The 15,040-nt window shown below is 40.3% G+C and overlaps 2 protein-coding genes across 5 annotated transcripts in view; one reads left to right on the top strand and one right to left on the bottom strand.

Moving 5' to 3' along the window:
- Positions 1-1,005: 1,005 nt before the first annotated feature.
- Positions 1,006-9,976, bottom strand: tsnaxip1 (translin-associated factor X interacting protein 1). 4 transcript variants are annotated; one of them, XM_036126584.1, is made up of 10 exons: positions 9,881-9,976; positions 8,162-8,249; positions 7,867-8,038; positions 7,686-7,779; positions 4,921-5,117; positions 4,691-4,832; positions 3,560-3,717; positions 1,795-1,887; positions 1,488-1,603; positions 1,006-1,301 (listed from the first exon to the last, which is right to left on the bottom strand). In XM_036126584.1, the coding sequence occupies exons 3-10, from the start codon at positions 7,945-7,947 to the stop codon at positions 1,199-1,201; spliced, it is 984 nt and encodes a 327-aa protein (XP_035982477.1). In that variant the 5' UTR covers positions 7,948-8,038; positions 8,162-8,249; positions 9,881-9,976; the 3' UTR covers positions 1,006-1,198. The 4 variants fall into 4 exon arrangements, with proteins under 4 accessions (XP_035982477.1, XP_035982467.1, XP_035982470.1 ...); XM_036126574.1 differs by having other exon boundaries at positions 7,867-8,007; XM_036126577.1 differs by lacking the exon at positions 9,881-9,976 and adding an exon at positions 9,448-9,534 and having other exon boundaries at positions 7,867-8,007.
- The window catches only part of ranbp10 (RAN binding protein 10), a 42,904-nt gene continuing 37,274 nt past the window's right edge, over positions 9,411-15,040 (top strand). The window contains exon 1 of the mRNA XM_036126567.1: positions 9,411-9,839. Coding sequence (XP_035982460.1) covers positions 9,638-9,839 — 202 coding nt within the window. The 5' untranslated portion in view covers positions 9,411-9,637. The remainder of the gene's footprint in view (positions 9,840-15,040) is intronic.

Below are 15,040 nucleotides of genomic sequence, written 5' to 3'. Positions count from 1 at the left end.
TGTAAAAAAAAACAGCTTGATGATCCCCATGACTTTTGCTAAATATTCTCAGGAGTAATGAGACAAAAGTGGACCTGGAATAAAATGTGTGTCCTTGTACATCTGGTGTAAAACCAACACAGCATTTCAGAAAAAAAGAGCATCTTAAATTAATCTTGGTAGAGGTAGCGATGGTCTGGGCTTGCTTTGCTGCGTTAGGAGCTGGAAGGAGCGTTATAATTGACGGAGCCTTCAAATCAGACACACTTCGGTTTTGCGGCAGAACAAAAAAAAAGTGATTCCTGGGTTTGAACCATGCAAGACCTTGCTCCAAGGCTACAGTGCTACCAGTTGTGACTTGTTGTGGCCCGAAATTAGCAATATTTCAAAGAAATGGCTAAAGTCAGAATTAAATCCATGGAGACTGTTGACAGTTTGTCTTGTTGCATACTTCCACAACGTCTTAAAAGAAAACTGCAAACTTCTGCCCTGGCTGTTAAAATGTTAAACTTTTACTCATAAATCAGTAACTGCCTGATTTACTTTTGTCACATGCAGAATTTCTTGCTTGCCGTTTCTATTCATTGTGTTTATCTTTGTGCTTCATTATCACTGGTCTGCTGTTACCCTGGGAATTTCCCAGCAGTTGGACAAATTCTTGACCATTAGACTTAGACTTTGACAACTTTATTTGTCATTTTGTATGCACAGAGTGCGTACAGAACGAAATTTCGTTTGCATACAGCTTGAATATTTCGACTGAGAGTTCGGCAGCCTTTACTTAAAATATACTTTTATTCCAGGCTTCATGTACAAAAGAAAGCCCATCTAAAAGTGCAGGTTTGCTAGTAAAACACTGCAGCATTTTCTTACACTTTGACAGAAAGCTCAGTCAAAGCTGTCCAGACTTGAGTGTCCTTTTTCTTAAGCAATTCATTCTTCTTCCATCGGGTTGGAGAGAGATGCTCCCTCCAGTCAGAGCCCGCTGATATAAATCCTCCAGCTGTCCAGCAAATAAATAGTGAAACCAGTTAGCATTATTTTAATTTGTGTAAAAAGTAAAAAAAAGTCCATGAAGTTTGGTTGTAAACATACAACAATAGCTTATTCTTAATGCTATTTCTGGATGATTCTATCTGGGTTTCATTTTAATCTACATTGATAAAACAAAAATACATTTTTGGCACAATGTTGAAACTGAGAATCTGAATGTTCTGCTTCATGTTGGCGTCTCAGAGAAGAAGACATCGCCGCTGACGTCAGCTTTGCTCTGACCCACGGTCACATGTTCATCTGCTTCTTCTGCTGTGGTCACCGCCTCCCTACACACACACACACACACACACACACACACACACACACACACACACACACACACACACAATAATTAGTCACAGAATCAGGCACAGACAACTTCTGACTTCATGTTCAAACCAGCGTTGGATATTTGGTTCATAGCGGTTTAGATAAATAAATAAAAAATGCTATTGTCTGTTCAAATGTCTCACCTCGACTCCAAGGCAGAGGCAGCGGTTCTGCTTTCAGAGACATCGTCAAAGTTAATCTGTTCTTGTTTGGGGTCCAACTGGATCTGGCTTTGCCCTCGAGGCGCATCGCCGTCAGTCTGTAAAACCGAAAACTGATTTTTATACAAACAACAACAGTTTACTGATGAACCTGTGGGAGAAATTGTTGTGTTGAACTATTATTACTATTACTACCTCCTTAGCTAATCCTTTGCAGGACAGTAAATACCCCCAGCAGTTGATCAGTATTAAATATTCATGCAGACCGGGTAAATATGTCATAATGTACCTGAACAGCGGCTGAGACGTTGGTCTTGGTTTGCACAACGCTTCTTTTGTGGAGCTCCAGCAGGTGATGGAAGTCTTCCTGAAGTGTCTCCAGCTGGAAAAATAAACCAAAAAAACATTAACTGATTGTCAAGATTACAAGAAAAGGATAATTCCCATCGTTATTTGTTCGTCTCTATGACAAATGCAGTCCTTTGAAACATTATTTACCCCTCATACAGATTTATTTTTGTAGTTTTTTTTTTAACAGTTTAATACATTTCAGATCAAAACTACTTTAATATTTCACAAAGTTAACGTGTGTTGGTGAAAAAACTGTTTTTAAATTATTTATTTATTCAGTTAAAAAGCAATCTAACAAGCCAGGCTCTATGTGAAGATATCTTTGCTTCATTAAATCATGAATTAACTGTGATTTACCAACTTTTTGTGGTTCAGTTTAAGCAGCAACAGCCAGGCCTGATAACTGCCAGACCAAGAAAGCACCTGTAATGAACCCGTCCGTGTAACTCTGGTTCTGTTTGAGAACATCATGCAGGCAACTGTGTCCCAACATCAAACGTAATGCTTGAAAATCCTTCAGTGTTGCTGAATTTAAACAATTTGGTCAAAATTTCTCACAAGGGACGAAAAGTTAGCAAACACCGAGGGCAGCTGTCATCACCAAGCCTGAATAATCACCCATAGGGTCTGGGGGGGGGGGTACTTTTCACATAAGATGGTTTGTTTTCTAACAGTGAATCAGTATTTGAAAAGACATCAGGGTCTATTTCTCTCACTTGGCTGAGTTCTCCTACTGTTCTCCAATCTGCATTGTTTGTTGTTATTTCAACTTTTAACTTTTTGTTCTGTCTTTTTTCTCTCCATCATCAGGGGAGGCAGATCATCCTCTATTACCATCTACCATAGAAAGTACTCCTGGGTCAATGTGAGCTTCTGTGCACAGGTGATGATAAAGTCTCATTAAAGAAAAAAACATAACCCAATGAATGCAAGCTGCCGGGGGGGTTGAAGTCTACCCCCCTAACTCTAACGCCTCTGATCCACATCAAACTCAGCGGGGCTCATCTGTCATCGTGAACGGCATTAAAGGTTTTGGTTGTATTCCTTGTGAATTTCAGCACAACGGGTGGTCTCTAATTTGCATTGCTTGATTGTTATTTCACCTAATAGAAGTTACACCTGGTCTGTCATTGTGTTAGCTGTGACATCATCAGGGGAGGCAGATGATCCACTATTACCATCTACCATAGAAAGTACTCCTGGGTCAATGTGAGCTTCTGTGCTTTCTGTGTCTCTGCTCTGTCTTCTCTAAGCCCCAGTGGGTCGAGGCAGGTGAGCGTTCACACTGAGCCTGGTTCTGGTTCTGCTGGAGGTTCTCCTCCCTGTTAAAGGGGAGTTTTCCTCTCCACTGTCGCTTCATGCATGCTCAGTATGAGGGATTGCTGCAAAGCCATCAACAATGCAGACAACTGTCCACTGTGGCTCTACGCTCTTTCAGGAGGAGTGAATGCTGCTTGGAGAGACTTGATGCAACCTGCTGGGTTTCCTTAGAGAGGAAACTTTCTCACCAACCTGGAGGATCTGATGGAGTTTGACTTTGGAAAGAGTCTTGAGATGACATGTTTCATGAATTAGCGCTATATAAATAAATTTTTTATTGAATTTAATTGAAAAAGTGCTTTTTGGAGACTTAGGTAATCTTTCTTTGACATTAAAATACGTTTGTTGCTGTGACAAGAAAAGCAACAACAGGTTGACAGCACCTGCAGCTGGGTCAGTTTTTGGGCTTCTTCCAGGGTGTCCCAGTCCCGGCGGGGAACAACATCCCAGTACGCCACTTTCATCCTGGTGAGCTGCTCCTGCGTCTTAGTCAGGTCTTCTTGACACACCTTCAGAGCGAGTTTTAGCTCAACGCTGTCTTCTGCAAAGAGAGCATCGGAACAGAACAAAGAGCAAGCTCATCTCTGGACCTCCATTAACTTTTCCTGCAGTCCTTGGTGTATTGAGGGCCGTTAAACCCAAACACCTTCGTCTAATAACGATGGTTGATTTAAAATCAAAAACTGCCCTTTGAAGAGGGGAGCATTTGGAAAAAAAACTTTTTAACTGAGTCACAGAATGACCCCAGAATAACAAAAGTTTGGTATGGTTCCATGTAAAAATCCCAAATTTCTTTGTTTCTTTGTGATTTTCTGACAATGAGCTGAACTTTCTTGTAATTCTTTATTTGGTCAGTTGTTGATTACACTAGATTTTACTGCAGTTTCTTTATTTGAACATTTTACAGGATTTTTTTCATGATTAGGAATATTCTGTTCATTATTAAACTCATTAACTCTTACTGTGGAGTCACTTAAACATAAAGTCTGCATCTAACTCAAGGAATGAACCAGAGGTCTGTCTAACAGGCAACTCAGGACCCAACAGCGTTTCGCTCAATATTTTTTTCTCCATTTGAGAAAAGGCTATGCTTAAACACCAACAAAAATGCTGAAATACACATAATGACACAACAATAGATTGCAATTATTTTTCTGAAATGCAATAGTCGTCCAACCAAATCGCTTTTGAAAACGGCTTTTTGCAATTACTCAGGTTATCTTTTTCTGATATTAAACTTTATCTGTTGATCTGAAACATTCAGATCAACAGATATTCCAAAAGTCAGAATATGTGGAAGAAGAGGGGAGTAGTTAATGGTTGTTCCTAAAATCCTTCGCTGGGATCCAATTCATCATTTTGCCACAACTTCATGTGTTTTTCTTTTGTTTTTTGAAAATGTTGGAACTGCCCCACACAATCAAACTATGATTATTCAAGTCTGCCTGCCTTAAACAACAGCCAGAGTTTCCTTTTAAAAAGTAGAAATTGATTAATCACAGCAGCAGCTCTACCTGAGCTTCTGTCTGCAGAGATCTCCGTCTTCACAGAACCTCCTTTCATCTCGTTGAGCTCCCAGATCAGCAGCCTGTGGGCGTCACGCTCTTTCCTGAACTGCAGATAAACGCTGGACAGCTCTGACTGGAGATGGTCCACCTTCAAACGGAAGGACAGGTAACAAAGTGGCCCGTAAAGACAGTGCTGGTGTTTTAATCGAAACTTTTAATACGGGTTTGTTCTTCACCACGGCCTGTGTCGCCTCCTCTCTCTCCCTTGAGGCCTTGATGTCCCTCAGCAGCTCCTGCTTCTCTCTTTTTAAGAGCTCGGCCTCAGCCTGCTCCTCTTCCCGTCGTGCCTGGATCTTGCGGTCACATTCCTCGGCCACCAGTCTCAGCTGGGACCGCAGTGGCTCCAGATCTCGGATTACCTTCTGTTGATACGCTGAACACATAAACCACGCATGGTGAACCATGATAGCCCGGTCAGTTGTCGCAGATGGTACACTGGGCCAGGTTCTGCTGCAGGTTTCTGTTGTTAAAGTTAAAATGTTCCTTTCCACTACCACCATGTGCTTGCTTAGAAGGATAGATTGCTACAAAGGCAGTGACTTCATGCAACTGGCTGAATTTCCTTAGATGGAAAAATGTCACTGGTATTTTGAACTGAGCTTAATTGAACTGTTTGAACTAGGATCTAAAATATGTACCTGGCTGCTGTTTATACAGTTGAAGCAAAACTAATGTACCCATTCAGTCAACTACTGCACTCTGATATCAGGAGCTCTCAAGTCTGAAGAAGTCTTAAACAGGTCCTAATTTATGTCATTGTTCTCAAAATCTGGTACTCAGTAGCCCACATCCTGGCTCCTGATGACCATGCAGGCCTATTTAATGAAAATGAGGTCATTAAACCATCTGAATCAAGAGTGTTGGAGGAGAAACGCTTCTGAACATCGGCACCCTGAGGACTGATGTTTTTCAAAAAAGCAGACCTTCTCATTCTTTCTTAAAGTGCTCATCATCAGTAGTTTCTCAGACTTTAAGAAGGTGTTTAGAGGTTTTCTCTGAACTTTTTCCATTCCTTTTCAGGCCAGTCACCAGGTCATCAAATAATCCTAAAATGCATAGAACAGGATTTAAAAAGGACAGAAACTAAGATACATAAATCCCTGAATATCATCTCCAGTACACGAGCAGCATCGAAAAGGGGATTGTGGGATATCGTCTGCAAGATCTGGACATGGTTTCTGCTGCACGAGTCCAGAGAAGGGCCAGACGCATTGCCACTGATCTTACCCACCAGGGCAATGCACTGTTTGACCCACTTCCACCAGGTAATCGTTTCAGGAACATTAATTTCAAGACAAACAGACCCAAAAACAGCTTCTTGCCTAAAGCTGTGAGGGCTATCGCCCCCTGCTGAGAGGATTATGGTCTGTTATAACACTACTGCTAATGCCTATTTGCACACTCTAATTTCTCTGTACCTGAAGGTTTAAGATTACTGCACAGAATATACTGCGGGCGTGAATATATCGTCGAAGGAGCTTTGAGTGATTAATCCATGCAACTACACAGTAATTCATATTGTTCAAAAAATGACAGATTTCAAACTTTTGGAATACAAGTCCTAGCAGACCCCAAACTATTTTGCACGCTTCTCAGGAAGTGTGTTTAGCCAACTGGCTTTATTTATATGATAAATAAATAAATACTATGTCTGTTGTATCTGCCTGTATATAGTATTTGTGTACATCCTGAGCTATGTGTGTCTCCATAAAAAATTCTGTTTGCTTTTGGATTATTTGTAAACCAAGTGTGATAGATCCTGAAACTTCCTCACTACAAAACATTTCCCAGACGGCTGTTTGTGGCATTGTAAAGAAGTGGAAGGAGATTTTGCTAACTGTTTGCAGGATCAGGTTCTTCACGTGGCCTTCCGTTCAGCTCAAGAATAGTAGATAGAAACCTTCATAGAATAGATTCCCATGACCGAGCATCTGACGCTTTGCATCACTAAGTGTGATGCAAAGCGTCAGATGCAGTGGTGTAAAACATGCAACCACTGGAAAATCTGCAGGCTAGATCTGGCAGTTTCGAGAAGAGCAGACTGTACCTAAATGCCCTGGGCTAACTTTAAGTTAGGTAGAGGGTTTATTATGCTATTTTCAGAGGTTGGGCATGGGCCCTTACTTCCAATTAAATAAGCTCTTAATGCTGCTGCTATTGGACATTTCATGCTCCCACCTTTTGGGGAACAGTTTGAGAATGTCCCTATTTTTGGTTTGAAAATAACTTTGTACTAGTGAACAAATCAAGATCCATAAGGTAATGGATGAAATGTGGAGGAACTTGACATCAGTGGTTGACCTCAGAAATGCTAAGAATGATAAAATATTCACATTAACTCCCTCACAAACCTCATGGAAATCCTTCCTTAGAAGAGTTGAACATGTTAAGCTGACATAATGTTAAAATATTTGCTAGAAATTTTATGTAATTAAAATTCATGTTGGTGTAAAGGCACGTGTTTCAATACATTTTTGAACTGAACTGACTTCTTTTTGGTAGTTTTCATACATTCAGCTCAATAAAATAGGAATAAATTGTGTGTATGTGATTGGTTGGTGGTAACAAATGGATTAAGGTTCCACTGAAAAGCAGAAATATGAAACTATTTCCCTGAAAAAGGTCAACAACACATGAAACACATAAAGAAACAACTAAAGTCTGGTTACTTTACATGACACTATAAATAGCTTAGGGATTACTTAAATATCTTGCAGAAATATTCCTAGCTTCACTTTGAAACAAAATTAGTTTCTTCTTTAAATAAAGATTTTTAATGACAAACTTTGCCAAAGACGATTAAATACATATAATTTATTTTCTAAGAAGAAAATCAATCAAAATACAATCTGATTCAATGAAAAAATTGCTTGTTTTTTAAAAATAATATTAACACATGCACACTAATTTACTTGTGCTTGAAATGTGTTGTATTACTGACCCAAAGTGTTTTCATATTCCGTTTTGATGGCAGAAAGAAGAGGCTGGTACGTTGTGAAAGCATTGATAACACGACTGAAGACATTGCGGTAGACCTGCAGCCAAAGAACAGGGAGATGTGTGAGTTCAAGACAGTGTGTGAGACATTTCCTCTGTGGGTTGGTGAAGAGAAACCACCTTACCTCCAGTTTCATTTCCTGAAAGTGAGGCAGGTGTGTGCTGATGGCCTGCAGCTCCTTCTTCACGTAACTTTCCAGCTGCATCAGGAGCTGAGGCTTTCTCCCTGGGCCTGCATACAAGTAGCTGCTTCCAGTCGAGAGCAGCTGCAGGTTTATTACACACGGACACACAGGACTGTGTGAAAATCATGCTGTCAAAATAATTTTCTTAAAAAAAAAAAAAAGTCAAATAGGTCAAAAAGCTGAGGTATAGTTCATTTCCTATTAGCCCATTTAAAAATCGACTTCTTCTCTTTACCTTCCTCCTTGTGTTCACAGAAAAATCTGCTCCAGTTCCATTTTCTTCCTGGACAAAGGCTTTTTGCAAAGGAAGGTCACGTGATGGCCTGAAATTACCAATAAATAAATAAAAATAAATAAACAAGAAACACCATAGGTAGCAGAACAATCAAATCACTCACCTTTGTTTTTGCGATCTGAGTAAAGGTGGAAGTCTAAGGTCTCGGTCTGAGAACATCTCTCACACTTCAAGGCCAATTATAAAACAAACAAGAAACTAAAATAAACTTTATTATGGTATGCGTTTCCTCAGTTCAGCAGAAGCCTGGCTAAATAAAGGTTACGGCCAAAGACTGCAAGTTGTAGAATGGTCTCCATGGTGACGACCAAAAGACTACACAAGAGGACCCCAGCACAGTAGCCCGCAGCGTGCCTGACCAGTTTGTTTATTTAAATTGCGCAGTAAAAACGTAGTTTTCCCTGACCTATAAAACTCTCAGGACTACAGACAATAATCAGCGTATGATGATGTAGGTATTTACTGTAAAGACTAAATATCTAAAAAAGAGATAATTTAATCTATCTATCTATCTATCTATCTATCTATCTATCTATCTATCTATCTATATATCTATCTATCTATCTATCTGTCATGATTAATATCAATATACAACTATGAAAAGAACAATTATATACAGGGATAACTTGCTTTTAAAAGCATATGCATTTGTAAATATTTTAGATTGTATTTATTGTATGGTGGTATATATATATATATATATATATATATATATATATATATATATATATATATATATATATATATATATATATATATGTTATGATTATGTTTTTTATGTTTTATGTTGTTTTCTGTGTAACCATGAATATAAGTCTGTTATTATAGCTGGAATGATTTAATTTGTATTTTATTTGTCATATAATACAGTATTATTATTATTATTATTATTATTATTATTATTGTTCATAACAACAATAATAATAATGTTTTTATTTATGTATAAAATTTAACTAATTGGTTTATTACAATTCTTCAACGTTTCATGTATTATGTGTATAGTTATAAATAAATAATCACACATTAATATTACCCGAGCATAATTATTATTATTATTTAATTTTCCTTAATATTTGTTATTAATTACATTTCACTGGATAGAAAAAAAAAAATAATTTCCTAGTTTTCTCGGTGTAAGGTCCTGAATCCCAGCCACAGCGGCGGAACTGTGTAGTCTTCTCTAGGCGTCGCAACATTGAACTGAACCGGGAGTTGAACTACATTACCCATAGTGCACAGCTCCAGCACATTCAGTACATTCTGCTGCTTATCCGGGGATGTCGCACCGCTGCTATTTTCTCCCTACAGTCCCCCTCACTATCAGCCAACAGCTCCAGCGGACTGACACGGGTCTCTGGCTGGAAACAGACCGAGAATAGGACGCCAACCGGAGGCCAAAGGGGGGGAAAAACAAACATGGCCGAACTCGGCGCGGGGAGCCTGCCGTTGGGAGAACCAGCTTTTAGCTATCAACAGGAGCAGGAGCTGAGCGAGCGGCTGAAGCGGCTGTACCCGGCTGTGAACGAGGAAGAGACCCCGTTACCCCGCTCCTGGAGCCCCAAGGATAAATACAGCTACATCGGGCTGTCGCAGAACAACCTGCGGGTCCATTACAAAGGTTAGAGGGCTGCCTCGTCCCCGGAGGGGTCTGACACTTACGGCGGAGAGAGGTCTCAGCTGTAATCGGTCACTGTGTTGCTGCGGAGGGGGCTCAGAAACACACACACACACACACACACACACACACACACACACACACACACACACACACACACTGTATGCGATTATGGTGACTCTGTGTGTGTGTGTGTGTGTGTGTAGTCCTGGTAAATCTGGCCTGAGCTGCCTCTTCTTGTCCTTGCTTTGTTTCACAAACGTGCGCAGGAATTCCCAAACGGGTGACAGCGCACTCGTTAACCCCGACAGTTGGTCTTATTACCTAAAAAAGCTGACAGTAACCCCCCCCCCCCCCCCCCTCCGGCACCACGTCATTCTTTGTTGGTCTGCCGTCCACCCTGCTGGAAACTCTCCCTGTATATGTGTGTGTGTGTGTGTGTGTGTGGAGTCACTATTGCAGAAGCACAACAAACGCTAGCACAAAGCAGCCTGTGACGGTGCGGCGCCGCGGCTAACACTGCCCGCCTGTTCTTTCTGGCTGTTGTCGCCCCTGAAAGCGCAGCAGCAGCAGCGGCTACGGGATGATGGACACAAGCCAAACTTGTTGTCGGGCTCCGACAATGCCGCCCTGACTGCTTGGGGGGGTTCTGAACGAACAAAAAGCGGTTAAATAAACGTGAGGGCATTGTTGCTGCGTTTTTCTCGCGTGATTTCGGGGGCCAGGCGGCCGTTTGTTGTTGTTGTTGTTGTTGTTGTTGTTGTTGTGGTGGAAGCGCTTTCCAGAAAGTCCAGTTTGCAGGCTTCGCTCCTCCATCTGAAACAGGCTCAGCTCCAGCCTCCAGCTGTGACCGAGAGGAGGCCTCTGCTCTGCGCATCAGGCCAGGCCAAGTGTACCGAGCACGTAACGCGTCTGGCATTACCAGCAGCCCGGCTCTTTTAAACAATAATACAGACTTAAAAGGGATCCAGAGAGAACACCCATAGGTGTCAGATACAACCTAGATTAAAACTAGAGGACATCTGGGTTCTGGCTCTTTTGGATTTGGTTTTCTCTATTCCTACTGTACTTTTAAAATGGCCTTTTGTTTGGGTCACACCAGTGTCGTAGTACTCGAGTCTGAGTCATTAGCTAAATTTTAGATACTCGTGACTTAACTTGGACTTGAGCACTGATGACTCGAACTTGGACTCGGACTCCTACATTCAGATCATTCTGACTCGGAAATGGAGAAAAAGACTCAACTTTTTTTTATATATATATCATTAGGCTATAATTTTAATATGTCATTAGAATATTATTTTGTGTATGATTTTAATATCTAAATTATTAGTGCAATGGAATGTTACTGCTTCATGTCATACATCACACGTCACGGCATGTTCCTACAACGAACGTTAATTTTCACTGCGTAACTTGGACTCCACTTGATCAATAGTGACTCGACTCGGACTTGACTTGGATTTTTTTTAATGACTTGGACTTGACTCGGACTTAAACACTGGAGACTCGAGGCATAGTGACTTGACTACAACACTGGGTCACACTGACATGTTGGAGGTCATCATTTTCGGACCATAAGGCGCACCGAATTATAAGACGCACAGTGAATTAACGTGTCCATGTCGACATATGAGGCGCACCGGATTATAAATCACTAACTCTGTCAGGAGGACAGAGTAGCTGGACCACACTGCCCTGTTTCTAACATAAGGCCCCAATAAACGTAACTTTTACCTTGAATTAACTAGTTTTATTGTTGCTAGCGCGTACTCCAGGCTGCCTAAAGGCTCCCACATACTCGGGTGTACTGTCCACATACTTTGACGTTTTACCCTCCATAGCTGAGCGTACTGCTGCCTACATTTCTTGTGGAAAATTCCTACAATTCCCAGACTTTCTGCCAGTGGGACGAAGCGGCAGAACGGAGGGTAAAATGTGTGATTAGCTAGCTGAGCACCTAGAGAAGTTTCTTTTGCAGCAGGCTCCCACCTGTCAGTGAGGACAGAGGGACTGAGCTATATAATACACTGGAGTGCTGATTTTGCCGAAAAACTGAAGTCACTGGCCGCCATCTTGCTACTCCCTAGTCTCACAGAATCCCATAGGATTTGGTTGCAACAACAAGCAGTTTTCTGGCTGAGTGAAAACGTTTCACAGGTAATTCTACAGTCAGTGGATGTACCAACACTATCAACTACTAGGAAATTAGGTGCTGAAATATTTTACATGTTATTCATATTGAATATATATATATATATATATATATATATATATATATATATATATATATATATATATATATATATATATGTTTTTGTATATTGTTATTTATATATTTATAAATGTTAAACATATATATTTAAATGAATAAAATGCAAAATATTTCAGCACATGACTTTCTCAGTACTTGATATTTTTAGAACATAACATAAAAGTATATGGCATTTGACATTTTAAAAGTCTTAAGCCCCCCCTGAACATGAGAAAATCCTCGTTATTCGATGCTGTAGCGCACATATTCCCTAGTTACTGGAGGAAAATAGGGAGTACCAATATGGCGGCTGGTGGCTTCAAAGCGACTCGTTCAAACAGACGGTGATTAGCACTCCAGTGTATAATATAGCTCAGTGAGAACAGAGGGACTGAGATGCTGCGTCCTGGAGAACGCCTGCTTGAAGCAGCTCAGTGGATCAAGCTCAGTGTCACATAGAAACAGTTTGATGTGAAGACTTGTTGCTGCAGAGAAGTTCTAAAAATTTAGGTCTGCATCTACCTGTAGGCGTAGACCCCCGCAGAGTGAAATACGCTCGAGTATGTGGGGGTCTTTACATGAATGCACCTCCACTTTAGACATTACAGTCAGGCAATCCTGTAGACAGCTCAGGGGTCCTATCAGGTAGTGACACATCCATTGAGTGGAGTGGCTTCATTGCTAACAAAAGTCGTATTTACACATTTTAACAGTTTTTCGAGCACATTTTACCACATAAAATCAGCCAGTAAGCACAACGGTGATCATATATGAGGTGCGCCATCAATTTTTGAGAAAATTTAAGGATTTTAAATGTGCCTTATAATCTGAAAAATACGGTACATTTTAACAGTCACACAGAGATATTAGGTATGGTAACCAACTGGGAACTGTATGAAAAAATTAATTAGACCAGCAACCTAATATCTGGTTGTCTTAGTGCCATTGAGCATGTGGAATAATTGGTGAGGAAGTTTATAAATTGCTGTGGAGCAATTTTTGTGCACTCTTTGCAGATTTGCTGTGGAACATCAAGAAGTTGTTTTATTTTTTTAAATGTGAGATGGACGACTTTATGTTCCTTTTGGTCATCAGCGGTTTTGGACCTTGAGCTCTGGCATGGGGGCCATATTTGCCCCTTGTCTCGTTCTTATTGTTGAATCGTGGACTCTGAACTAATTCTGTAATGTTTTTAGGCTGGGAAGCTTCCCCACTGTTCCATGTCTTCTCCATCTATGGAAACATCAGATACCTGGGCCTCAGCATCTCTAACAGCCCGAATGAGCTGACGCAATGAAATTATATCCCATTACTCAAATTAATAGAAGACAACCTTGGTCAATTAAGAACAGTTTCTTTTTCACTCATGGGAAGATTGTCTGCAGTTAAAAAAAAACGGTTCTCCCTAAAATAAACTTTGTCGTCTCCAGGATCCCAGTTAAAGGCAGAATCAGCGATTTTTCTGAACGTTTCCTCAAGTCCCTTTTTGAATAACCGAGCATGCGCAAGACCATCTTATCTTGATTTCTGCTCCTCAGGGGGACTGCATGAAAAGAATCTCCCAAATCCAGTCTGGTTGTATTTCTTTTTACTGAGGCCTTTGTTTTCTTCTCAGAAACTTGTACGCGGTTTGCTTCTACCGACTCTCAGCCATGTTCAAAGTAGGGCCGGGCAATTAATCGCATCTGCAATATAATCGTTTTTTTTTTTGTTTTTTTTTTAACCCAATTTCCAAATCGCAGATGTCAGCGTTTTTTTATTTTTTATTTTTTTTGGCTATGCATCAAATTAATCGGTAACACATGTCCTTTAGTTGTCGGTAATGTGTTCAAAGTGAGTTTGCCACCACATGGGAGGGAAGAGAGTTGCAGCAGTGAGATAATGTAATTTCATTATTTGTTTTAGAGTTTAAATAATCATACTTTTACCACAAAACCTTCAGGAATTTCACCACAGCATTAATTACCCGTTACACTGTTTTAATACATTGACTTGTTAGTTGCCCCCAACAAGGATTCATGTCCAACTCAACAAGCTGTCCTCTGGATTAATAAATTTTTTTAAATTTCTTGTTTTAAATAGTCCTTGTTTACAAAAATCTTTATCTACAGGCTATTTTTGTTGCTTGTGGTAAATGCAGAGAAAAGTCAAAATTAAATCACAATTATGGTTGAAATATATCGCAATTTTGATTTTTGTCAAAATCGTACAGCCCTAGTTCAAAGTATACGGTGAGAGCAGCGGAGCTACAATGAACGGCTAACCGCTAAGCTAATCGCTAAGCTAACCGCTAAGTTAACTGAAACATAAACACTAGAAGTACTCATGCGCAGCCAGCAAGCTGAAACTAAGACTTGGTTCAAAATTTCAGATTCTATCATCAAAATTAAATTTTAACAAACATCTATACATCCAGTTTAGAAACTTCCCAAAAGACTAAAAGCTTAGGAGGGTTTTCCTTCCAATATTACCTGGGACATATATTACGATTTATCTTAAAATTTATTTGGAAAAATGGTTTGATCAATTAGAGAGTGGTTTGATCAGGGCGCCATTAACACATTTTTGAACCAAACGCTCTTTAGAGACATAACTTAATGGCTTTCAGTGCGAAATGAGAGAAAGCCTTGCTAAATCCGTGGATCTGATTTTGGTGATTAAATACAGCGCGCCTGTCTCCGAACAGAAGGCTGAAGTGTCCTTATCCTTTCTTTTGTTTCATTCGGGCGTGGTTTATGGTTTGTAAATAGTAAAATTATATGTTGGTTTGACCCACTCTGTTCATGCTGCTCCTTAATATTAATGTTGTTGCTCTTTAGTTTAACTTTTTCTCCCTCAGCCAATCAGTGAAAAGCATTCTACCCCTCAGCCAATCAGTGGCCCAAGTCCACTCCGATCAGCCCAGCAGGAACAAGCTGGGCCTGGGTTTCTGTAATGCTTGCAAAACAGA

The sequence above is a fragment of the Fundulus heteroclitus genome, chromosome 2 (genome assembly GCF_011125445.2).
Source record: "Fundulus heteroclitus isolate FHET01 chromosome 2, MU-UCD_Fhet_4.1, whole genome shotgun sequence".
Lineage (NCBI taxonomy): Eukaryota > Metazoa > Chordata > Actinopteri > Cyprinodontiformes > Fundulidae > Fundulus > Fundulus heteroclitus.
The sequence above is the reverse complement of the archived record's forward strand: the minus strand, read 5'-3'. Positions and strand labels throughout refer to the sequence as shown.